The following is a 25943-nucleotide window of genomic DNA, read 5'->3' on the forward strand; positions in this document are numbered from 1 at the left end:
TGTTAAGGTTCAAAAATATAGGGAAGGAAACACAGGAGGAATGCAAGTAACCACACTGGTCCAAAGGGTAAAGACGATGATTTTAATGAAATGACACGCGTGGGAGAATGAGCGGACTCTGTAAGCAGACAGCCCCACAATCTCATCCTCCTAACATCAAAATACAGTTTATATGCATCAGAGTATATTTAGTGACGCCCCTCATTGCGTCATCACATACATCAGCTTCAAAACCACAAATGTTCTATTTGACAGCTTAAGGCACAATTAAAAGTACACTGGCTTCCATCTTCTCCCCGGTGGTTTCCCGTAAGCCAGCTCAGCTCTCGCATCGTGCATCTACTGCTTCATCAGTCAACTCTCACCTACACCCTAACAGTGTGTGTGTGTATGTCTCTGCGCGTGCACAGAGTGTGCATCTGCTTTCTGAACCTTAGTTGACCTCACGTAGGCAACCAGGCTAAAGGCCATCCTGTGTTGTGATGATCTTAACTTCTATGTAAAATGTATAAAACAAATATTTCAATCTACTACAACTACTTAAAACTTAATCAAAGCTTAATCAGACGTATAAATGCATAAAAGATGATAATAGCATCATCAAAACTCTGGTTTTGGTTTCACTTTTGCAAAAGCACACCGTTTCCTGTCAGCCTGCAATCAGCTTCTCCCCACTGAAGACTATGTGTAAGAATATAAAACATTCAGAAACCTTTAAATTATAGATTCAACCTGTAATAAACCTGTTAATATTTGATTATGATAACCCCTGTAATACAAATTATAACCTAATGCCAGCACTTCAATAAATGCTTGGATGAAATGATAATTAATGCAATGATAAAGATGATGGTTATGAACAGTAACCCTAAAATAATTCCTATAATTCTACACTACCCTCTCTTGACCTCTTGACCACAAGAGGTCACCATACTGTGTGTTGGGTCACTCCTTGGCCCATTCAACTGCTTCCCTGTCCACCCCTGACGTCATGGACATTTAGGATCACTGTTCTTAGCTCTGACTCTCTCTTGGCATCCTGTGACTTAACAAATCAGACAACCTCATGTCATCTAGGTGGTCTTAGTTATAAAATGCCCTCTCCCACTTGAGAACACTTCATGCTTAAGTGGTCTCTGCTCCTCTTCTGGGTCCCACTCTCTTCTGGGCCTCCTGCAAAGGAAACAAAACACTTTCTCCCTACTATGCTCTAAGTTACTCTATTCCTCGATTGTTCTCAAAACATGAACCTAATTTCGTATTTGGTTTTTGACTTTTATTCCTATATAATCTTAAACATCACTCATCTCAATCTACAGCTTTCTAACAGTCTTACAGCACTGCTGTCATACGTTTCCTGTTTTTCCTTATCTGATCATCAACATCCTGTACACAAAACTGCCACTGCTGCAAGGGCCTCTCATCTAAAGTCACCTTTCACAAGCAAAATCATCATAAAATCATTATAAGGGCTTATTCTACTGAAAGGATCAAAGAAAACAACCATTTTAATCAACTAAGTTTAAGCATATAATCAATTACTCCTAAATAACTTTCATCATAGCTAAAAGCTGAACTCTAACAGTATTTTGAACTCCCATTTCCTGGGTGATAACCTGTTTGAATATATCATTTTATTTCATTTTTCTGCTTTTAATGTAATGGTACATTCTAATTATATTTTATCAGTCATTATATTTTATCAGTTTTAACCAAAATACATAAGCTTTTCCCCCTTTGGACCTGGTTTAAAGCAAAAACTTGATCCCTTCAACAAGTATTTGTTATCCTGTAACTGCATTTATATAAGAGGACTAATTTAGAACTGCATGTGTTATCTCAATATTTTATATGTCACTCAGTTTAGTTACAAGCAAAACTCCTATTCAGTTCCTCTTTCTGTCATTTGTTATTGGGCCAACTCAAATTCAGTTAAAAGCTAAAGGAATTTCAGGCCCTAGGCCTCAAATCAATACTGTCCTGTGTGTTGATGAACTCTGTATGTCTGTAAGCGTGTGCAATCCTTCAAAACTCAGGTCATTCTCACAGTAGATTGGCTAATCATACCGTTAACCAAAAGTTTATGACCCTCAAGAGCGACTCTCTGAGCCACAACTCCATTAAAGGCACAAAAATGCAATGTGTATGAAAAATCATTTCTACATATATAATCTCCAATATTATTCATTTGAGTCAGCGAGACTTTTAACATCCTCATAAAAAGCTCTCCTCTACCCTAAAGCCTACCTTATAACAACATTCTAGCATTATGTCACTGTTACAACTTATCCTAAAATCAAAAAGAAATCCCACATTTTCTACTCATAAAATCTTCACTATTTTCCCCAAAGCATATCCTTTATTCCCACAATTTCCCCTTTAAGTTTGGTGTACAACTTCTTATTAACACCAGCAATTTATCTTCTAAACCTAATTCAGTTCATTTTAATCCTTTCTTTTAACAAGTCCTCAGTTTTACTATATCTAGATTATCAAACAACCCCAATCATTATAAAATCCTAGTAAAACCCTTTCAAATTAAACAAATTAAATCTTAAATCCCTCTCTTTTTTGACACATCTCATGTGGCAAAAAACTCAACATGCTTCACCCAAGCTTAGGAAATTAAAAGGAAAAAAGGTTAGTCATTTCATTTCTCAGAACAGCTCAGCAATTCTCCTCTCCGGTGTTTTGCTTCAGCCCTGAAAACCTGTGTTTAAGGAACAAAATCAATTCAATCATCATGTCAAATCCTCCAACTCGTTGCTCCATGCAAAGTCTGGATCCTTGGAATTTCCTGAAAACAAAACCTTTACTCAACTCTCCCCTATATGATCCAATCTGTGTCATGACACAAAATAAACTTAAACAGAACAGTTATTAATCATGTGTTACCTCAGTTAATGGTAACTTAAGTTACATCAATGTTTCCTTTTAGCATTTTATAATGTATCAATATGGTCTAACCCAAATCAACAAAGCAGAAATTCACCCAAAGGAACATCAGCATCCCCAGATTTAAGTCTTCCACTTCTCCTGTTTGTCAACCTTTTATTTATTTCCCCTTGGTCCAACCACTCACATTCACTCACATGCATTCACACATGATATTTTTGCTGATCTGCAGCCTCCCAAGACGTCATCAGATGCTCCACATCAGCAAAATGAGCTCAATCATTTGCATTTGTTTCGTTTCGCTTTTCCTTTTAGGAAAATAGTTCTCTATACTTTTGACTGGATTGAATCGATACAACCCATTTTTAGACAGAGACTCGCCGCCAATCAGTCTCTGATTGTAATCAATTATAATTCCGTAATGCCCACCTGATTTTCGTACTTGGTAATTTTGTCAGCGCCGTCCATTCACTCTCTTCCAGGCCTGCTTAGAACAAAATGAAAAAGAGAGCTGATTATTAGCTCATCAAAGTACAAAACAAAATCACCTGACAGGTTTTTTCCTGAGTGCACTACTACAAAAATTTTTGGGGCCCCTCTCAGACATATCCATGTCTTAATTAAACACCCTCTCTGGAAATAAAACAACAGCCTCAAAAATCTGAAACAATCTTAAATTTCACCCGTTCAACACAATCGAAAACCTCGTCAAAAGATCAAAGACCGTTTTCATTCAGCACAAGATAAAAACCAATTTCAACCACATATCATCCTTAAATTATAAATTTCCTGTCCAAATCTGCCCCTCTGAACAGACCTGACCACCGTAATCAAATATCCTGATACTTTACCATTATATATTTCTCCCAATACTCTTCAACAGCCACTGCTCTCTCTTGAACTGAACCGAAAGCCTCCGCCACACACGCACACAGGAAGTGTCTTTGTCACTCACTCACTCCAGCTAATTTGCATAAACCCACAGCTCAACAGCCAACTTAACAAGAGGAATACATGTTTTTAAACCTTATCACATCATTGAATCATTTTCATTTTCTTTCTATACTAATCACTTACTTTGATAAATCAGTGCAAGAGCACTCCTGAGTCACTCTTATAGACACTTTTCTTTTGTTTTTCCATCTATTTTAAATCTTTCCATCAATTGTATTAACCATTCACACCATTCTCTCACTCATACAAGCAGCAAGCAGATCTTCATTGCATATGCTTATGTTCTTAGCCAGGTTTTAAATCAATACCTGTTCATTAAGCTTCAAGAGCTTGTCTTTATAAGGTTAATGCATTTTCTGTTTGTGTGTGTATGGGTATATGTTATTTTGCATCTATGGCTTCACAGTCTCCCCAGACTTCTTCCCCACTCTCCAGTTAAGCAGTCAGTTTTCTTTTTCCCCAATTACTAACCCACATTTTGATTTCCCACCTTAAATAAAGCACTCTAGTCTTCAGCCAGGAGCTGGGGCTTGCTTTTCAGGTTCCTGGACACATCATGCTGTGAACAATTCAACCAGAAACTTGCCTTAACATATCCATTCATGTTAACCTGTAATTTCTTCAGACTCCTGCATCTGGAGAATTGGCCTGGGTCTGCTTTACCCCTGAAAATAACAAACTAAGACATTTTCATTATTATCACCAGTGGTTAAATAACCCATTTCTCTATCTCTGATCAGAAACACCAATTATGCCATGCATGTAAGCGTGTTCTTCCCTGCATTTTATGTTAATTGGGTGTAAACTGCTTCTTCATTAAATTAACTCATTGAGTTCTTCGATTTGCCTTGCGATGTATTCATGTTAATGTACACTACGTGTAAGCTGTTTCTTCATTGCATCCGATATATTCATATTTAATTTATGCATTTCACCACTGAGCTTTAGACTCAAACTATCTCACTTCTGATTCATTTCAAAAATAATCTCACATGTAACAATTTGTGTGTGTTTTCTATTCATTAAGGTAATGACAATTATTTTCGTTCATTATTCCTACCTTTTCTAATGTTTACCTCTTTGTTATGCTGTAGTGGACATCCCTAAACAATTCATGAGTTCAGGTTTCAATTTTCAATCCAATTATATCCTATATTCTCGCAGTCAAACTCGTCCAGCTTCATCTCTCACTGGTCCTCTCTGCACAATGTCCTGTTCGGGCTTCAAAGCTCCAGCAAACACAGTCTCAACTCAGCTGTTGTCTTCTTCTCTGTTTCTTTACAGTCTTTCTTTCAGATTTAAGTCCCAGCATGGCAAAATATCACTCAATGTCCAGTGCTCTTCCACAGTTCTTTATCCCACTGTTCAACTGCCCAGCCTGTATTTTCACAGTACATGTTACATTACTCTTACATGCTGCTGCTGGTCGTCAGTCGTCATCAGGGTTAATGGATCAGTGGCACTGCCGTTTGCCTGCTGTATTCAAGTTCACGATGTTCTATCGGTCTTCATCAGGCGATTGACTGTCCTTTGAACTTCTTCTCCGCTTCAGGGACAAAGTGAGAGATCCAGCCGCACAATTTCGAGCCAAAACTGGCTTATTCTCCCAATTCTTTTTTAATCTACTTTTCTGCTGCTGAACTCAAGGTTGCAAAGTTGAAAGACGCCCACCTGTATTGACCATATAATTAGTATTATATTCATTTTTTCTTAAAGGCTTCATTTGCTCCCATTTCCTCGTCTGTCTCTCTGTGTTCTTTCTGCACACACTCAGTTCCCATATATGGGCATGCACAGTTCCTGTTCACTATTTCCTGTTGCTGCAGCCCCGATACACAGAGCAATATTTCCTGTTCCTCAAACTAATCTAACTCCTTTGTTTTTTGTTTTCTTGAATTAAAAACACTTTCAAACTTTAGCACATCCTACTTTTTCATCACCCAAGAAATATATTTCACACTCCTTTATTCCATACACACCTTTAAAAGTTCTCACCTCTTTCAGACGCCATAAATCGTCTCACACGCACTGCCTTTCTCTCACTCAGAGAACTCACGCAGAGTCACTCAAATCAAATACTGACAGCACTCACACAGTTAAAATCACTCGAAATACGCTTTCATACGAGTATTTTGGACATGCCTTCCATGATCAGAAAGAGCAAGTCAAAAGAAAAAGAAAAAGAAAACTGAAACCTCTCATCATCCTCACGGCTTCTCCCCACACACATAACTGAAAAATAAAACACACCAACATTTATGGCTCACGAAATATACATCTATCAAAATTCAGTCATTTACTATGCATCCACACTAATATATTCACACTGTATTTACACTCTCATAATAAGCTCTTATATACAGGCATTTAGCAAAAAGCTCTCAGTCCTCTCAAAATTGAAACCACCCTCTCTGCGCGTCACTGCTGCTCATTTGCATTTACACACACAATCAGTGCACTTCCGGCTGTGCATGACTGACACAGAGACTGATCCTACTCATAGATCTCATATTTTATATTACAGACGTCTTAAATTACAACTGCACAGATTTTTTTTAGGCCTTGTCGCTCCTACAAATTTCGAAAATTTACCATAACCGACTCGAACGGGCAAACCTCAGGTTTTTTGCAATCAATTCACCAGACCAGACTCGAACTGCTCTGTCCAGATTTCTAGCCCTAACTTAATTTACCGGTAGCCAAAAAGCGCAAGAATAGGGACTTGAACCCCTAGCTTATCTCAGGATGCCCTGTACCCCACGGTCAAGCCAAACCGAGCTAACCCTACTCGCCGGTAGGTCAACAATGCGCGTCCGCATCGAGGAGGGATCGCAACGTCCGGGCTATGCGCTTCTTAACAGACGCCGCTGTCGCCCCTAGACAAATTTAGAATAATTTGAAACAACAATCTACACCCAACACAGGATTAAGATTGAGGACAACCTCAACAGTTTTAGAGATTCCCCAGTCCTCTTCGGATGTTGCCCGAAACTATCCCTAGTCATCGCTAGGTGAAGGATAGATTTCTCTATCCAGCAGGGAGCGTCACCTCCGAGAAAGTTCTTAAGGGTTGCATAACCAATGGGACTTGAACCCACACGATAACCAAATTCCCTATCATTCTAAAGTTCACTTCGCAGTCCAACTGCTTTAATTCTCTTTTCATTCCTTTATTCTCATTACTCAGTACTGTCACTTATACTTCCTTATCATTATCATTACTTCAACCTTCAACTTTTCACCAAAATCAAAGCAGACATCTACCAGTAGTTTCAGTGAGTAGACTTTCAATTTACACAGCCCAATTTGACACACTTTGGTTCATAAGATCAACAGGTGGTGCCTACCTTTTTGTTATATGCCGGCTTGTCACTCACTTTGACCACTGACCAATGCCTGAGCGCCTGACGCCTCGGACCTTTCTCCGTCCTGTCTCACTTCCCCCCTCGGACGAAGCCCCCAAATGTTAAGGTTCAAAAATATAGGGAAGGAAACACAGGAGGAATGCAAGTAACCACACTGGTCCAAAGGGTAAAGACGATGATTTTAATGAAATGACACGCGTGGGAGAATGAGCGGACTCTGTAAGCAGACAGCCCCACAATCTCATCCTCCTAACATCAAAATACAGTTTTATATGCATCAGAGTATATTTAGTGACGCCCCCTCATTGCGTCATCACATACATCAGCTTCAAAACCACAAATGTTCTATTTGACAGCTTAAGGCACAATTAAAAGTACACTGGCTTCCATCTTCTCCCCGGTGGTTTCCCGTAAGCCAGCTCAGCTCTCGCATCGTGCATCTACTGCTTCATCAGTCAACTTTCACCTACACCCTAACAGTGTGTGTGTGTATGTCTCTGCGCGTGCACAGAGTGTGCATCTGCTTTCTGAACCTTAGTTGACCTCACGTAGGCAACCAGGCTAAGGCCATCCTGTGTTGTGATGATCTTAACTTCTATGTAAAATGTATAAAACAAATATTTCAATCTACTACAACTACTTAAAACTTAATCAAAGCTTAATCAGACGTATAAATGCATAAAAGATGATAATAGCATCATCAAAACTCTGGTTTTGGTTTCACTTTTGCAAAAGCACACCGTTTCCTGTCAGCCTGCAATCAGCTTCTCCCCCACTGAAGACTATGTGTAAGAATATAAAAACATTCAGAAACCTTTAAATTATAGATTCAACCTGTAATAAACCTGTTAATATTTGATTATGATAACCCCTGTAATACAAATTATAACCTAATGCCAGCACTTCAATAAATGCTTGGATGAAATGATAATTAATGCAATGATAAAGATGATGGTTATGAACAGTAACCCTAAAATAATTCCTATAATTCTACAACACATATTAGGAAACAGCACGAAGACACGAAAACATTAATGGCACCAACATTCTGCTATGAGACGTACATGCAAACAGACAAGATCTAATCAAGACTGTAAGGCTCGTGTTTTTGGTGCCGTAGGGTTGTTCAGATAGACACCTGATCTCTCTGTAAATGACAATGCTCAAAGTGATTGCCAATCAAGATGCTATTTGGCTTGTTTTCTGGTTACTGTATCAAATTATTATCATTAGTAATAATGTAAAACTAATTTAATTTGCAAGCCATCATTTGCAACTCCAATACACGTGGGAACCCATATGCATACACTACAGAAAAGTATGTCAGCACATATCAACACACAAACATGGACACATGTGCAAACTTTGAAATTAATATGCAGATGGGAAGTGGCTAAATTTATTGATTGGAAAGAAAACAGTATTTCTCTCAATTGTCTTCTCATTTCCTGAAGGTGGTAGGTTCTGTGTTTGTGCTGTGTTTGTGTCAGGGAAACAGTTAAATGTAAGGGGTTGCTATCACCTCGAGTAATTTTATCTTCACTCTTCTCTCCTATATTTTCCCTCCTCACAGATGTGGAGTCAGAGTGGAGGAGAGACAGATGCAGGGCACGCAATGTCAAATGACTTGATGACGACTTATGTTATTAGGAGTGCAATCAAGTGTTAATCTGTAAAAACAAAAAATCGTGAACAGATGTGGGCCCCAACCAAACTGCGTGCATGCATTTGTTTCATGGACAGCTCTGTGTTCATGCTTTCACCAGGGTACTTTTAGCACTTTATAAATTTAAGAGGGCAAAGAATATTCATTCCACCTCTATCAAATTCAGGCTTGCTCCGAGTGAGTGGCAGCAGAATGCAATCAAATATAGATCAAGTATTGCTGAGTAAGAGCTGCTGCATATAGGCTTTCTAGGAAAATGGAAAACTTTAATGTGGTCATCAAAGCTGAACAATGACTAAACGGTGGACACATCTGACTTGCAGATTGCTATGCGCACTGCTTTGAGTTGGCCTGATCTCTACCGATGAGTCATGAGAGCTTAGGCATTGTGCGACTGCTAAAAAAAATTATGCAACAGTTTCAACCGGATACATGTGTTTGCATGCACATGCACAATGAGCGCGCATGTGTGTTATATAAAGGGAGGGAGTCAGAGACAGAGAGGCACCCAAACAAGCAGAGGACATAGGGACTTAGAGGTGAGGGATGAACTAAGCCTGTGCTGTGCTGTGTGCGCATGTGTGTTGCTGTATTGCGTGTGTAAAGTGTGTGTAACTTCAGTTTCACTTGATTTGGAGGCTTAATCTGGACAGAATCAATCTGAGCTGGGGACAGCTGTCACAGAGCATATATCCGGCCGTGCACAGAGTGTCATGTGCAAATGCAGAGGAATATTTTCCCAAGACATCCACTTTACAAGCAAGATAACAACTTAGACCACTCAGTTTAAGCAAATTTGTGGAACCATTTCTAGAGTATTATGGATGTCTGTCACAAGTGTGTGCAAGACTTTGAGCCAGCCAGTGACATCAAAACATGGACTCATCATTACTTCCCTATCGAGTGCCTGCTTGTGTTCTATATATGTTTTAATAGGTGAACTATACCTACTGATCAAAACTCTGTTTGTCAGTCTATGTTATTTTACTCCATCACTAGACAATAAGACTTCATTATCTTGGGAAAACAAAAAGAGAATAAAAATAACAATGCACTTCTATCATATTGGGCTGTGCTTAAATATTCAAATATTTTTGAAGTGAATTTAATGGAAGAGTGAAATAAATTACTTTAGAGGATCACAGTGCATCAGTGAGATGTTTCTGTTAATCCATGGTGTCACTGAGTTTATGAACCCAGTTCTTAAAAGTCATCATAAAGTGTGTTGCCTTTTATTGATAAATATGACCCTGCACAATGACCGCCACACCTTAGGGTTAAAGAAAATCACTCCCACAATAAAAAAGACCTCGGTCCTTTTTCGAGTGTAGTCCCACTTTAAAAGTGACTCTTCCTGCAAGCAAATTCATTAATGTCAAGGGATTGATGTGCCTGGTGCGGTTGTGAGTATTAGATCATAAACCCAGTGTGAAATATTAGAAGACAGGAGCAGTAATGTGTGGCCACGGCCCTGGCCACGCTCATCGCCAGATACCACAGTCGGTGATAGACACTGAAAGTGTCTCCTGAAGAGATCAGCACAGCACGATAATGGGCACTTTGACAACGCTGCACCTAGCTGAGAGCCTGATGACTCCACTCACTCCACTTAGTCTCTCTGACTTCTCCCCGTTTTCCTCTTCCATAGCAGCATTTCCACCTCCACCTAAGTATGACCTTTTAATTACTCCCTCGGGACATCTGATATCTAATGTCATTCAGTACATACAGACATTACATTTGTGATACTACTTACCCACAGCTGGTTTCCAACAGACTATCGCCAACCTGAAGGGAAGCCATGCCAAAGTCTGCTATCCTGATGTTGTTCTTTTCATCTAGCAAGAGGTTCTCTGGCTTTAGATCCCTGTGACTGGAAGAAAATGAGATAGAAACATGCAGCAGTTAATGAAACGTGAAAAAGCTCATCATATTTAATAAAAGCAAGTGATACTGAGGAGAAACAAAAGGGGTCCTGAACAGTATATCAAACACCTGTGCACCACACTTGGATCCATGCATGAACAAGACATAATGGTAACCAGCTATTGCTGCTACCATCGTGCTCTTGGCAACACCTCTCTCCTTTGATCTGTCCAAGCTAAAACTAAGGGCTCCCACCTTGTAACTGCACTGGTAAAAGGTGTGACAGCGCCCTGCTGTGTCCTTTTCTCCTTCTATTTCCTTCTCTCTTTGTCCCTCAGCTCCTTCCTCTCATCTCCCAGACAGCCACCAGCAAACTGGCTGAGCAAAGGGCGTCAAGGGGAGGCAACCGCAGAGGTGGTGTTCATTAGCTGCCATTCAGTACCACTAAACACAGCAAGGGGGATAATATCCAGCAGACATAATCTCCCTACTTAAAAGGAACCGTTGAGAGAAATAACTTTCTGATGCTGACTCGGAGGTTAAGATCTCAATTTTGATGAGTGGCTCTTCAAAGAGGAGTGGCGTTAGCATTTTATTGGATGTTTAACATCTCTTCCCGGGTTGAGGGTTCTATTACATCATACTGTGCAGTTCTTCTGATGTCTGCCAATGCTGAGGAGAGTAGCACAGACATGTATATGTGTGTGTATACGCTGACACCTACTCGGCTATCTTTTCTACAATCTTTATGTACTTCCTTAGTTTCCATTTTGCTTTAATAGGAGGTCTTGAGTATTGGAGAGCCCCAGAGTTATCTGGACTTTCATCTTCCTGCTAGTCTAATGATAGAAAGGGGAGACAGAACAATAGCTGGATGTGGCTGCCTTTGAAGAGTGCCTCATCACAATGGACATTTAACCTTAGATGACATCAGTTGCTGTAAAACTCGTTTCCTGTCCTGAGGGATTAACTGTCAGCTGGCTTGTTATCATCATGCTGGCAGTCTCTGTGATCTCAGCTATAATTGAAATAAAACATAGATAGCATCTAAAACAGTTCTCCCCAGGCTAAATCTTTCATCAATTCACACAACCATCATTTGACTGTGATGCAAGTAGCCTGAGAGTTTTAACTAGCACTGTCATGGGAAAGGAACAAACATTTACGAAACTGCTCCAGGGGCACCAATATGAGAGTGTCTGAACAGTGCATCTCCGAGGTGCATGCATGTGTATCTGTCCCAACAGGTCAGAGCATTATTATAAAGTGTTCAGAGTGGCTGTTGATTATATAATGATCAGATTGATATTTATGAATGTGTTAAAGATTCATTAATATTGAAATAATGGATAAGGTCTCCTACCTAAAAGACCACGATGAAACACTGTAAATTTTAAGGGAGATTAACGTCGTATTAGTCGTTTTTGTATTATTATTTTTGAGTGGAACAAAAAAAGGAGAAGCCTAAAAAATTTGTGCACCAAAGATTTCAGCTCTCAGATTATTAATTAATTAGCTTATATACATTTTTTAAAAGCAAGGTATCAGGTCTCAGACCTTAAGTAGCCTGTGGGTGCTAAGGCTGAGTTTACAAAAACTCATCACATATTTCCCAAAAATCATCCATCAAGGGTTCCTTTACCCACCTACCAGCTCACAAAGCAAGAGAATGGTAGAGCCAATAGCCAAGAGCAAAAGGAATACCAGTTCTGAAACCTAACATCACACAATCATGAAAAACACTAAAGATGAAAAGAGAATGACTTCTAAGACAGCATGGTGATCCTAAATACACCCCAAAATCCACAGCCTCTAGAGGTGCAAGCTCAAGTTTCGGCTACAGCCCACACGTTCCCTAAAATCACTGAAAATCTTTGGATAGACATTAAACAGACCAGTGCATGCAAAACAACCCAGGAACCTCAAAGAGCCACACCTACACACCTAACAAATAAAAACTGATAGCATGTGAAGCGGCTCCAAAAAAGCCTTTATAAGCTGTGATACTTTCCAAAAGGTGTAAGCACAGACTATGCAGGGTGCTGTAATTTTTGCTTCAGGCCCTTAACTTTTTTGTTATTTTGATATCATAAATTTAAAAAAAAGACTAATCTTGCTTAAGAAATTATGTTTAATCTTAAACTTTATGTCTTTTATGACCGTTAAATCACTCAGCACTGTAACACAAATTCTGACCAAAGCAAGTATTCCTTCTCTGAACTGTCTTCATCGGATGCAACAACAAAAATTAAGTGTGTCTCTTAAAGAGCACTAAACACGGCATAAAGAAAGTGCGTTGTCACAGGCCTATTACATGTAAAACAAACACTCAACACTCAAGAGGTTGTTCCACAAAAAAAGGCAACAGCACATTTAAGCAGTGAACGCACCAGAGGAACAAATTGCATCTAAATGCTTTATTGGTTGTCAAGACCCTGGTATCTATAATGGGACATTAAACTGCCTCTCTGTCACATTAGACTGCACTTTGCTACTGTAATCCTGCTCACACAGCACACCTCACAGTAGGGATATTGTGTATGTCAAGCAAGGGTAGAGGCTGTTAAACAAATTCAACAGTTGCAATGGGATTGAGTAGTTTATACCACTGGCTTGCTTGAGGAATCAAAGACAGAAAGAAAGAATACACTAGACACCATGGATGCATATAGTTGCAAAGGTCTATGAGAACTGTATAACTGCTGCTATGCTTGCCTTAAATGGATCATTTGAAAAGAACAGAATAGAAAAATAAAAATGCCAAAGGGGGGTGCATAATTTAAAGTTTAGTACTGTCATCCATCATTTCCATGCAGTCTTGCCTTTGCCTGTAACACAGGCCTGTCAGTTCACTATGCACTATGCTCTGATGATAATTCCTTGTAATTTAAAGGGGATATGTGTTTGTCTACAGATTCTACGTGTTATCTGAGCGAGGTTTTACCCCAAGGGGCTGTTGGACATGATTCTTGTAACCGAACACCGTACGCCTAATTGCCTGTGATCATTTGCACATATTTTGCTGATATGTTGTGTTTTACAAGAGGTTGTAATGGCTCTGTCCTCTTGGGGCTCACATCACTATAATTTCTCAGACACATTTATGGTGATGAGCAGTTTTAAGACTAGTTTGGAGCTCAATGAAAATATACTTTTCCCATGCTGACACATTTGACATATACCATGTTTTAATGTCGCTTTTCATTAGGCCTACTCACACCAAGAAATGTGGTTCTAATTGGAGCCACGAGAACACTTACAACTAACACTAATGGATCAAATGCATCTTTTTGACCTATTAACATGCCAGGAAAATGACTCACCTGTTTTTTAATTTTCATGAGGTACTACAGTTATCCTGGTACAATACAGTACACAGAGTGGGGTTTTAAACCGCTGTTGAGAATCAAAATGCACCCATTTAGCCTTCGGCGCACCCTTGTGTCGTTCTCCTCTTTCTACCTTTCTGTTTTCCTCTCAAACTTCTTTAGGCTTCTGGTGACCCAATTAGAGAGAGACCAAGCACATTCACTTAGAGAAAGCTTTAGGCTAATATTGTATGGAATTAGAAAAAGAGGACAACTCTGACTGCTGACTTGAATGTGCTAAGCAAAATCCTTCATTAGCCAGTAGAGTTAATTATGTATTCAGAGCAATGAGGGATGAGAAAGATAAAAATGCATTTTTAAATTTTTTTTAGTAATGTAGTTGCATTGCAGCTTAAACAAGTGAAAAAATAGTTACGTTTGCATCAGCTACACACTGCTTAATAGCACAAGAAATCATTTAGAGCCTTCATCAAAGTCAAAGTATTTAAATATTTTAAAATTTATTTGATAAAGATAAAAAAAAACGATGATGCTTTTATAGTGAAATGCGCTATCTGTCCAGACTGAGTGAATGACAGTAGACAGGGGGAAATAATTATTTGATCCCCTGCTGAATTTGTAATATTGATCACTTACAAATAAATGAACAGTCTCTAATCTTTATGGTACTTATTTTCAGCCAGAACACTGAAGCTAGGTTGTGGATGGGTCTTTCTGCATGACAATGACCCAAAACATACCGTCAAGCCAACAAAAGAGTAGCTAAAGAAGAAGCACATTAAGGAGTGACCTAGCCAGTCTCCAGATCTCAGTCCTACAGAAACTCTGCTGAGGGAGCTGAACTTTTAAGTTGCTAAGTATGCACAGCCAAGAAACTTAAAGGATTTAGATAGTTTCTGTAAAGAGGAGTGGGTAAAAATCTGGCGAACAAGAAACGTCTTACTGCTGTGCTTGAGGGTTTCTGCACCAAGTGCTAAGCCATGTTATGATTGGGGATCAAATGCTTATTTCACTTAAGGTAAATCAATTTACATGTGTTTTTTTGGGATTTTTGGTTGACGTTCTCTCTCTCCATTAAAATTAAACTACAATATCAATGAGAGAGTGGTCATTTCTTTGTAAGTGAGCAAACTTCCAAATTCAGCAGGGGATCAAATAGTTATTTTCCCCCACTGCGTATATATTACAGTGTTGTCCACATTTCTCAGCTGAACACAATGCATTTCATATGATTTGAATACTGTTTGAAAATATTTTTTTTTTGTCATGGACCATTTTCACATGCTTTCAAAACTCTGTCAATCAGGACGGAAATACAAGGACTGAAGAAATGTTGACATAATTTTAAAGTAAAAGTCCACATGATACATTTAAGTGCCAGAGTTGAAGCCCACACATTGTTTTAAGACTCATTTGATCTTCTATTTGAATGACATTAAAAAGTTCACTTGGGCAGCTGCCAAAATCTTTACACAGATGCTGTACACATTTAAGTAATTACCTGTCACAAGACTTGCATTTAAACTGGATCAGTATCAAGAAGCAAGACCTGCCTGTGAGTGTCTCCTAGTGCACCCCTTGTGTCATCTCCTGCAGTTCTATCTAGTCTTATGGGGGTTTTGAGCAACAAAGGGGCATTAATGCATTGTTGCATATAATCTAGTTACTAAAAGTGGGATTACAATGACAGCCAGAACAGCAATAAACAAACTGTTTGCTTGTTGTGCCAAATCTGTGTGTGCAACTCAGCGTTTGCTCTTAATCCAGAGGAGTTTGACTAGGGATGATAGGATGAGCAACGGACCTTCAAGGCAGAATAAACAGACAAGCTGCCAGAAAAGCAGTGGAGTGAAAGAGTGGCATAGATATTTAAAAACCTAGAGTAACACCAGCCATCTAATCCATGGTGCCGTGCAAGTGTAAAACTCCTTTAAAGTGTTTATCCATGCCTTGTACGAAATTTGACTGCTCGGGATGCTTCAACATCATCTCTTATCTGGTCATCTAACAGCATGTCATGTCTTTAAACTGTTGTTTTTGTTTTCCTGCACTTGATCTTATTTTGTTTTCCTATTTCACAGCCTAATTTATTTTACCTTTCTTTGAACAATCATCCCCTCACAACCACTAGCCCATTCCCTCCAAATCGAGGACCATAAACCAACCCACTACTTTCATTTTCCTTCCTCCTGCTTGATTTTCCATAACCATTTCACCCATCCCATTTCCATTTTTCCATTCCACCTCCTCTCAACATCAATTTCTCTCCTCTCACAAAGTTACACTTCAACAGTAAGTGGCACTGCAGGAGAAGAAAATATCAGACAAACACAAAGACAAGAAGAGAAAGAGAAAAAAAAAGGTCTGTGTTTGTAGGAGCCATCAGCTGTAATGACAGGCTATATGGCACAGGCTTTCTACAGGCAGGTAAGCAGGTAGCCAGACTATCACCATGGACAACTCTCTAACAAATATCAGCAAAGCCACGAACAGCAGAGAAATGGAGATATTGATGGCCCTACTTGTTGAACATAATTAATTAATTAACATAAGTAAAAGACAGCTAGCCAGGCTTTAAATGGTGTAAAATCATGCATGAGCCATGCACTTTTGTGCACTGAGAGCTTATCAAGGTATGTGATCATTTCTGTCTTTGTTTGTCTTCACACTGAGTCTGCAAAAACTACCAAGACATATTTCACAAAACTTGGTGAAGCAGTGGAACACTGTTAAAGGAATCAGTCTTCTAAATTGTGGAACAGATGCATTTGTTTTACTGCAAAAGGGCATTGGGCATGGCTGAGGATGCTCTTTCAGAATGACCTATTCTATACTTTACAAATGAATTGGAGCAATAATTAACAGTCCATATATCTACCACTGTTTTTCCACTATGTCACTATGTTATCAGCGGGACTTGAGATATGTGCTCCAAATACATCTCCATTCATGCATGTGGTTGGTTCTCCCTCCGGAAGGGAGATATACAGCGGCTAATGACAAAGTGTGGGAGAGACAAAGTGAGGGAAAAAGGTGGATGTGGATGATATGCGTGATTATGCTACTGTGTGGGTTTAATGTGACTTCTGGACCAAGCATTTGTTTGTGCACATGTAGGTGGCAGCAATAATGTGCACATCATATTATCAGGAATAGGAAAAGGAAAGACTGCGTTAATATGTGTGAGCACATAAACGGAAGCTTCCTTGGTGAAAGGGGGAAAGAGTTCCACACAAGTGGAAAGACTACTTTGGTTAGGGTGAAATAGTCTTTTATTCTCATCTGTAGACAGCTTTGAATGTGTCCATGCAGATAAAGGGGGAGCCTGACAATGCATGTACGACAAGTGAAAAATCACTAGGTGTGTCACAAGTAGAAGAGAAAAGATAAGATCTTCACATCCATTACACTCTCCATACTAAAGAAAAGTGAGACAATATTAATCCTGATGCGAACCAGTGTGTTCAAGGAACAAAAACCAAGGAGTTTTAGTTTTGTCTCTAACTTTTGCAAGTTCTCAGGAGATTCATTCAAAGCCTTCACAAATGTGTCCAAGAAAAGGAATGAAAAGAAAGACATTTTTCATGTCTTTGACTCATTGTGGTTGTTTGATTAATTCTTTTTATGGAGAAGGACATTACCCATACTAGAGGAAAAGGGCAGCTTAAGTCCTGGGTATTTTTGAAAAACAAAAAATGCAATATCCATCATTCAATTCAATTCAATTTTATTTATACAGCGCCAAATCACAACAACAGTTGCCTCAAGGTGCTTTATATTGTAAGGTAGACCCTATAATAATACCTGCAGAAAAAAACCCAACAATCATATGACCCCCTATGAGCAAGCACTTTGGTGGCAGTGGAAAGAAAAACTCCCTTTTAACAGGAAGAAACCTCCAGCAGAACCAGGCTCAGGGAGGGGCAGGCAGCTGCAAATATAAGAATGGAGACATTGTGAACTGGGTTCATCATAGAAAGCTAAACTGTAATTTAAACAAGTGCATCCAATTTTGACACTACAATTAAATGCATTAATATGTGTTTATATAAAAACCATAGAAAAAACAAATAGCATATACTGTGTGTTTTGTTGAAGGCTAACAAAATCATGTTACTGTGACTCGTAAATGAAGAAGTACATTTTTCAAAATTTTATGAATTCTTTGAAACACTGTTACACTGTTGCTGTGACATTGAGCAACAAACTGCAACTCTAGAAGTGCTGCTCTATAGTTGACCTCTGATGTCCCTACAGGAGGAAGTGAAAGACAAATTTTTTACAAAGATCAGTAAAATGTCATTATCATAGGCGCGCTGTGCTCTGATCTGTGCTCTAACCAGTCTGCCAGTCAGTCCGTCTCTGTGTGAGTCACAGGTTTGCACATCTCACATCAGAAGACAAATAACAAATACAAGGCATGTCTTAATGAGAAGGAAAGGGGGGATAGGAAGCTAGTTTGACACTAGATCTATATTTATGCTTTTCTCTCACTGCTGCAGCATCTATTATGCATTTCTTCCAATGAAGATTATTTTCGCACATCGGTTTTTACCCCAGCTGTACCTATCTTTGCCTCATCTCCCTTGGCAGCTAACCCCGTGTGCTTCACTTTGTCCCCTTCTCTCCCTAAAAAAAGACTACTCTGAATCAGAGAGCATTCTGAATCAGGCAGAGAAAACACTGAGTCATAAAACCCCCGTTTTCCCCTACATTATTTCATTTATTTCAAGCCTTACATCCATCAAGCTGAAGAGATTTTATTTGGGGATAAGACGTGGGTGGAAAACGGAAGCATGAGGAAATGTGAAGAAGTGAAAATGGGAGAAAAGAAAGGTTGAGGAGCATGTGTTTACCCCCAGTCTGCACGGTGAGTCACAGAGGAAAAAAGGGGCACTTCTAATGGCCTGCGTAGGTCTCCTGTGCAGACAAGTCAAAATGGAAGGAATGATTGCAGAAATGCTTTTTTATTGAGGGGATGCTGGGATCTCATTAGTGAGAATGGAAGGGAGGTGAGAAGGGCTGCGTCTGCCTGTCTGTTTGGCCCTAATTGAGGTTGGGAGGAGGGCGAGTCGGTGTAGCAACACTCCCAAATAATCCTCCTCATGACAGATTTACAAGGCATCATTTTCTGAGAGTGTTAGTGAGGGGATTTGAGGAGCTAAGACAGTGAGACAGCAACAAAGTAAAACATGGAAGGAGAGGTAAAACTGCCCAAAGGAGCTCTGATAATCTATCTATGTGCATGCACTTAATGTCAGCTCCAGATGCTTCCTCCTAATTGATCTAATCTGTTCTCACAGCCATTATCAGAAATGTATTTACATGGAATGATAAAAGGCTTCTAGTTTTTATTCCTTCCTAAGGTGGAACAGTTTTGTTCTATTTTTGTTTGTGCAACAATTATGTTGTGGGGGGAGGGTTCACCCCTCCAAGTGTTCCAGTTTCAATGCATCAGCATCAGTTGATGGTTCAGACAATAAAATAAAGGTGACTGCATCATCTAAAGATAATTCAAGTGTAAAGTTAGTCTGAAGAAAGCAGCAGCTTGTGCACAACAGCTCTCATTTAAAAAAAAAACATACAAATAAGTAAATAACAACAGTCATACTGGAACAGGGTCCTTTATAAACTATGCAGTAAAATACAAATTATATCTAATCATAGGAATTGCACTGTATAATTCCATGACAAATTAGCTTAATTTTTCCTCTTAATTAACTGTGCAACATTATACTAATCTACATTGGAGCCATTCACAACTACGCTCCAGGTTAAAAGGAGTATTGAATGCTGTTTTTCACTGGCTTAGAGTCGACTCTTTCATCAGTATAATACTCTACTGTGCACGGAGAAATAGAAAAGCCTCCACGACTCTTTGTAGCACTTTCAGCCACATAGCCTTGGCACAAAAGTTATGATGGGCATACATTATCATCATGAGTTGACTGGCTATAACTGGAAACAGTTATAGTGCCAATGAAAAATGCAATGGCCATGGCCTGGCCATGGCTGTGCTAGGATTTTATGATGATCTCCTACTTTAAATCTAAAGCCCCTGCCAGTGATGACTATCACAGTGTGATCAGCAAGGAAACAAAATCATAATGTGCTGGATAATGAGCACATTTTGATTGTTACTTCTGCAAGTAAACACGGACCCTGATCTAGTCTTTGCCCTACGTTTTGTACAGCACCTTCGCTACGCTCGACTGTTTATTCAAACATTAATTTTGCTGAAGTGAAATCTGACTCGCCATGTTGACTCAGTTGACACACATAACAAAAGCAGAGTGAATAGTCATGGTTACAAAGAACTTTTATATGCATACTTTGGCAAATATGCAGGTAGATAAATATGCAGGAATTTTTAACTTGTGAAAACAATCAGCACATTTACTAAAACAAACATGACTCCAGTTCTATTATTTTTTAGTTCTGTTCTGTAGCAGCAGGTTTGTCTACTGTACTTCATGATTGGCCTCAGGTACACAGGTACAATAATTCAATAATATGAATGTGATGGTCTTTTGCCACAGGATTTTGAGTTTTGTTCTCATAACTTTTGAATTTGAGGGAATTTGCTCTCCCTTGTATTTTTGTACCATTTTCCTTCCCATTTGTCCTTTTGTATTATGTTTTAGTCTGCTCTCTGAGTTTTCCATTCTGGTTTATGGTGTGGCTATTCTCTTTTTCTCCCTTTCCATTCTCTCTTTTTTTGATGTTCTGGCTGACTGGTTAGACTTCCTATCTTCATCTTTATTCAGTGTGAAGCGTTCTTTTTCTTTATTTTTGTTTCAAACTTTGATTGAACATGTTCAAGTCTGAGTTCCTGGTTAGGTTTTATGTGCTAGTACTTGGAGTTTAGAATACCATTTTAATTCCTTCTTATTCTACTGTGTGTTGACTTTGTTTTTCTAGGGACAAGTTCATTTTATAGGTTTTCCGGTTTTCAGGACTTACAGATTGTTGTCTTAGTCCTGCCTCCATCTCCTCTAGTCCCTTTGTATTTCCCTGTCTCATAATTGCATTGAAGTTTTTATTATTTAGGTATAAGAAGACTTGTTTTCTGACAAGTCGTATGTCAGTTTTACTTCCTGTCTGTCTTCCCTTGATTTCCTAATTGTTACCTTCCTGTGTCTCCTCCCTAATCAACCTTCTGTGTGTATTCACTCTGTTCTTCACCTGCCTTTCTTTGGTACTTTGCGGAGCTGTGTGGTTATATCCCCTGCGTGTTCCCTGCCAGTATATGGATAGCGTTTGATTTTTCCTTGTAGACTTTTGTGTTTTTTGGACTTTTAATTCAGCCTAAATAAACTGCTCCCTTTTTGTGTAATCTGTCTGCCTCTGACGTCCTGCATTTGGGTTCCCTCTCCAATTCTCCATGTCTCATCAAATTAACCCGTCATTAAGAATTTTTAACATTTTTCACTTGCGTGAATTTACTGTTATGTGTGTTATGTTACTAGATTATGTAATTAAACTCATCCTGTTAATTTTTGTTTTACATTAACAGACCCAGCTGTTATTTGATTTAGGAAATAATACACAAAGTATTTATAAATTTCAAGTAGCTGAATGTAGGACTATATTTTGTCTTTACGTTCAGTCTTGCAATTTCCTTTTGCAGCTTCTGGCAAGTAGCTGGAAATTTACAGTTTTAACTCCTCGACAAGGTAAAAATAAATGCATTTGATATTATTCAGCTCTATGGTCCTGGTGCTCTGCCATGTAAGAAGAGGCTGATAAAACACAGAATGAAAGAATACACTCTGAAACACAGAAACAAACACACTGCCCTGCTTAGGAAAACAAATGTTCACTATGTATAATCTCCACATGACACACCCTATATACACACACACATAGAAAACGAGAAACAAACACATACAAACAAATGAGGTTCCTAAATCAGTCTCCTGCTGACATATTTGACTTCTGAGTTCTATATGATTGCCTCTAGCCTATGAGCTGGTAAACAGTTAAATTACCCCCCGAAGTCAAACAAAATGTGTCACTTTGGAGCACGTTATGGAAATTATGTTTAGAACAGGTTTACTGTCGTGCAAAAATAATCTTCCAAAAGACGCAGAATATAAAATATAGATGGGTTCACTATGAAAACATTTCATATCAAGAAGAAGAGAAATGAGCACATACACTACAGCAGGTACGGTCATGCAGTTTTGACGTTTATTCTTCCACAGGGTGTGCTTTTACTATTCCACAGTTTGTGTATGTCTATGTTTGTCCTCCTTCCTGATAAGAGGATTTCTACTCTTGCCTTCACTCTGCCTAACCTCGCAGGTTTGCAGAAATAAATAGAGACACCTGAAAAGTGATCTGAGACCTTTGCACAGGCCTAATTTATCATGTTACTGAGAAAAAATGTCCCTTCTGCTTCTCACCGAAGCACATTTTCAACTTTTCAAGTTATCGCCACATCTTTTTCATTATTTGTCATGGCTTATCTGCTTCACGATAAACAAACTCATATTTCCTTTTGATTTTGTTTGAAAAGAATGCATATAGATTCAGATATGTGTCTGAGATTCTCTTTGCCACGTGTCAGCGATACTCACAAGCACAAAAGCGCAAAATAAGCAATATTAAGGTTTTTTTTCCATTCTGTAATCTCCATAATGAATCATTGGTAAGAAAACTAAACAGCACTCCAAAGATCTGAATAAACTGACTGAAATTTAGATTATAGATTCACTTTAGGAAAAGTCTGCATCTTTCCAGAAGTCATTACTGGGGAACTCATTATTTGTTCAATGTTGTATGACAACCAAATTGACTTTGTTACGCCTCCTGGGTATGATAGTTTTATACATTTTTTAAATGTAACTGATGTTTTTTATGGATTCCACATAATGAATGTGCCTCTTATGGTTTTAACTCCAAGTATCTCAAATATTACATCTAGTCTGTGGTTTTCACAACGTTCTTGTATTACAGTCCTATTTGTATGTGTGCAGAGGACAGCTAATCTTATTACAATTTTAAATTCAATATTTTTTCTTACATCTCAAATATTGAAGCATTTATTTTATCAATGCATATTTGAGAATATGAGTTTCCTTCATTTATGTCAAAACTATATTTGTTTTCCGAATGTCAAAAACACTGATGAGCATCTAAATGAATAGTATCAATGAAAAAAACATTGGACTGTTTCATTCAGTATCTTTATTAGCTCCTGTTCCGTAAGTGCAATCCAACCCTTTACACCCTCCACAGTAGCAGCAGCTATGACAGGAAATTTTTCATGAGGATGTCACTTACCATATGGAATGACTGTGGCAAAAATCCAAGGCAGACATGATTTGTCTGAAAAATTTCCTGGCCTCTTTAGGTGTTAACCTGCCTTTCTTCACCAAGTAGTCGAACAGTTCACCACCAGACACATGTTCTAGCACGAGGTACCTGAAAAACAGAGAGGAGACAGTGAAACTGGCCAAAGAAATAAGGACAAAATGAAGAGAGTAGATGAGGAGAAACTCTCATACATGCACCCAGAAAGAAAGAAAAAACTTGAAGAAATACCTGCACTCTCTACTAAGTCCCCTTACAAAGCCCTAAAGAAAAGAAAAACCTTGGACCTCTAAGGTTTCTGAGAAATGGAGCAATGGCAGGAAGATAGTTCCCTCTAAGCACATAGATTAAAGACTAACAACCTTTCAAATCTATATCTTTGAAAAACTATATCATGCTGATCAATCTTTTTTTATAATTCTTTGGCGATCTATTGTGCATCTACTTAGTTTCATAGCGCACACACACACACACACACACACACACACACACACACACACACACACACACACACACACAACCTCCTTGCATCACTTCATCATTTCACGCGGCCCTTCGTCAGGTGGCCTTTGAGTCTGTGTGGCCAAGCATTCTGTCATCCTGACTGTGTGGCCATGCTCTGCAGCTCCAAGGGGAGAGGGAGGAGATGAATCTTCACTGACCCATGCCTGCAGCTGTGTCTGTGGATTGAAAGCAAGCAGCGCCCTGGCCCTGCTCCGATCTCAACTGTTCATATATCCTGTACTCGAACTCACTCCATCTTCACTAGGACAAAGTGAAATCCAGACTGATAGTAAAATATTCTGTCTCTCCCCTTCTGGATATTAGGGTGCACATGGATCTCTTTCATTTTATTAACATATGGCGTCTCAAACTGTAACTAGCGACAGCGCACGTGCTCATTAAACAGCCCTCAGTCCAAAGGCAAAACCTTTGTTGGAAAAGCCTCGGCAGCTTTGGCAAAAATAACAACCAGTCCAAACAAGTAAGTGAGCACAAATTACAAAAACAAACACATATTGCATGCAGAATAAGGACGGCTACAAATATAATTTCCCTGTGAGGTAAGTTTTCTGGTCTGTGACTTAAAATACTGGCGTTTAGGCAGGATGCTCCACTGAGTTTACCCTAAAAAAGATACATTTTTGTTACTGCTGTAATTCCTCCGATTATTCTGTTTTAAATTTGTATTTGTCTCTGAAAAAATAGCTTTATTATGATGCAAGAATCAGGATTTCCCTTTCAGATTTAATATTATATCTAAGCTAAAGTATTCAAGGTTTAGGAAAATTCTACTACTACTATTAACTCTTATGGACATACAGTTGTGGTCAGAAGCGTTCAGTGAAGACCAAAAGAACTGTAGACTTACACAAGTTGGGAAGGTCTCTTGGAGCTATTTGGAAACAACTGTAGATTCCAAGATCAACAGTTCAAACAATTGTATGCAAGTACAAGTTATTCAGACGTGTCACAACTGAATAACTTGTACTTGTCTGGAAGCCCTAAACTGTCAACCTCAGATGAGAGGAAACTGGTTAGGATGTTCAGAAACAACCGAGGAACCCCCAAGGCTCAAGCCTGCCAAGAACTGGAAACAACAGTGTCACACGGTGACCAGAGTTTTACATAGCCATAGACTGTGAGCGTGCTAACCAAGATAAAAGCCCCTGTCCCAAAATCCACACCTCCGGGCTCGACCAAAATTAGCAGCTGCCCACATGTACAAGAAAAATGTCTTCCGGAAAAAAGATTTATTGTCAAATATGGCTGTGTAGGTTCTCAGTCATCCAGGTCATGTTAGTCTAAGGAGCTTGGAAAGAAAGCGACTGAACTTTTTCTTGAAGTTTCTTGAAGATGTTTTACCTCTTATCCAAGAAGATTCTTCAGTTCTAAAGTTCTAAATTTCTAGAACTATATAAAAGTTCTAAATCTAAATTTTATTGTCAAACAAAACAAAAAACGAGCTCTGACCACAATGACAAGCAGTATGTTTAGAGGAGTAAAGGTGGGGCCTTCAAACCTAACAAAAGTATATCAGCTGTCAAGCATGGTGGTGGTAGCATCATGTTATGGGACTGTTTTGCTATGAGTGATACTAGTAGATTGCTCAAAATTGATAGAACAATTAGGGAATTTTTTTCAGCTTCATATCAAGAAAATACCTGTTCCTTGTCCTCTTTAATCTCTGCGATGCCATTGCTTACAACATCCCCTACAATGCCTGCACTTCTGTGCTGGCACTACACTGGTTCAAAAATAGACCATTCTCTGCCAGCTTTGGAAACAATTCTTCTTCCACAGCTACACTTTATTGTGGGGTACCTCAGGGTTCCGTCTTAGGTCCCAACCTGTTCTTACAACTTCTTCTTTGGTCAAAAATCTTGGTGTGATATTTGAATCTGGCTTTAAGATAAGCAAATTAACTCAATGGTTAAAAATAGCTTTTTTCCTCCTCTGATTCAGCTCAGCCCAAAATACTGCTGCTAGGCTGCTCAAAGGCACCTCAAAAAGAAATCATATTAATCTGTTTAAGCTATTCTTCACTTA

The 25943-nt window shown here is 38.9% G+C and overlaps 1 protein-coding gene across 2 annotated transcripts in view; it reads right to left on the reverse strand.

The window, feature by feature from the left end:
- The window catches only part of brsk2a (BR serine/threonine kinase 2a), a 179137-nt gene that overhangs the window by 35603 nt on the left and 117591 nt on the right, over positions 1–25943 (reverse strand). For both annotated transcript variants that reach the window (XM_039615429.1, XM_039615428.1), the window contains 2 exons: positions 23364–23504; positions 10637–10753 (listed from right to left, as the gene is read on the reverse strand). In XM_039615429.1, coding sequence (XP_039471363.1) covers positions 10637–10753; positions 23364–23504 — 258 coding nt within the window. The remainder of the gene's footprint in view (positions 1–10636; positions 10754–23363; positions 23505–25943) is intronic.

Source organism: Oreochromis aureus, linkage group 7 (assembly GCF_013358895.1).
Source record: "Oreochromis aureus strain Israel breed Guangdong linkage group 7, ZZ_aureus, whole genome shotgun sequence".
NCBI lineage: Eukaryota > Metazoa > Chordata > Actinopteri > Cichliformes > Cichlidae > Oreochromis > Oreochromis aureus.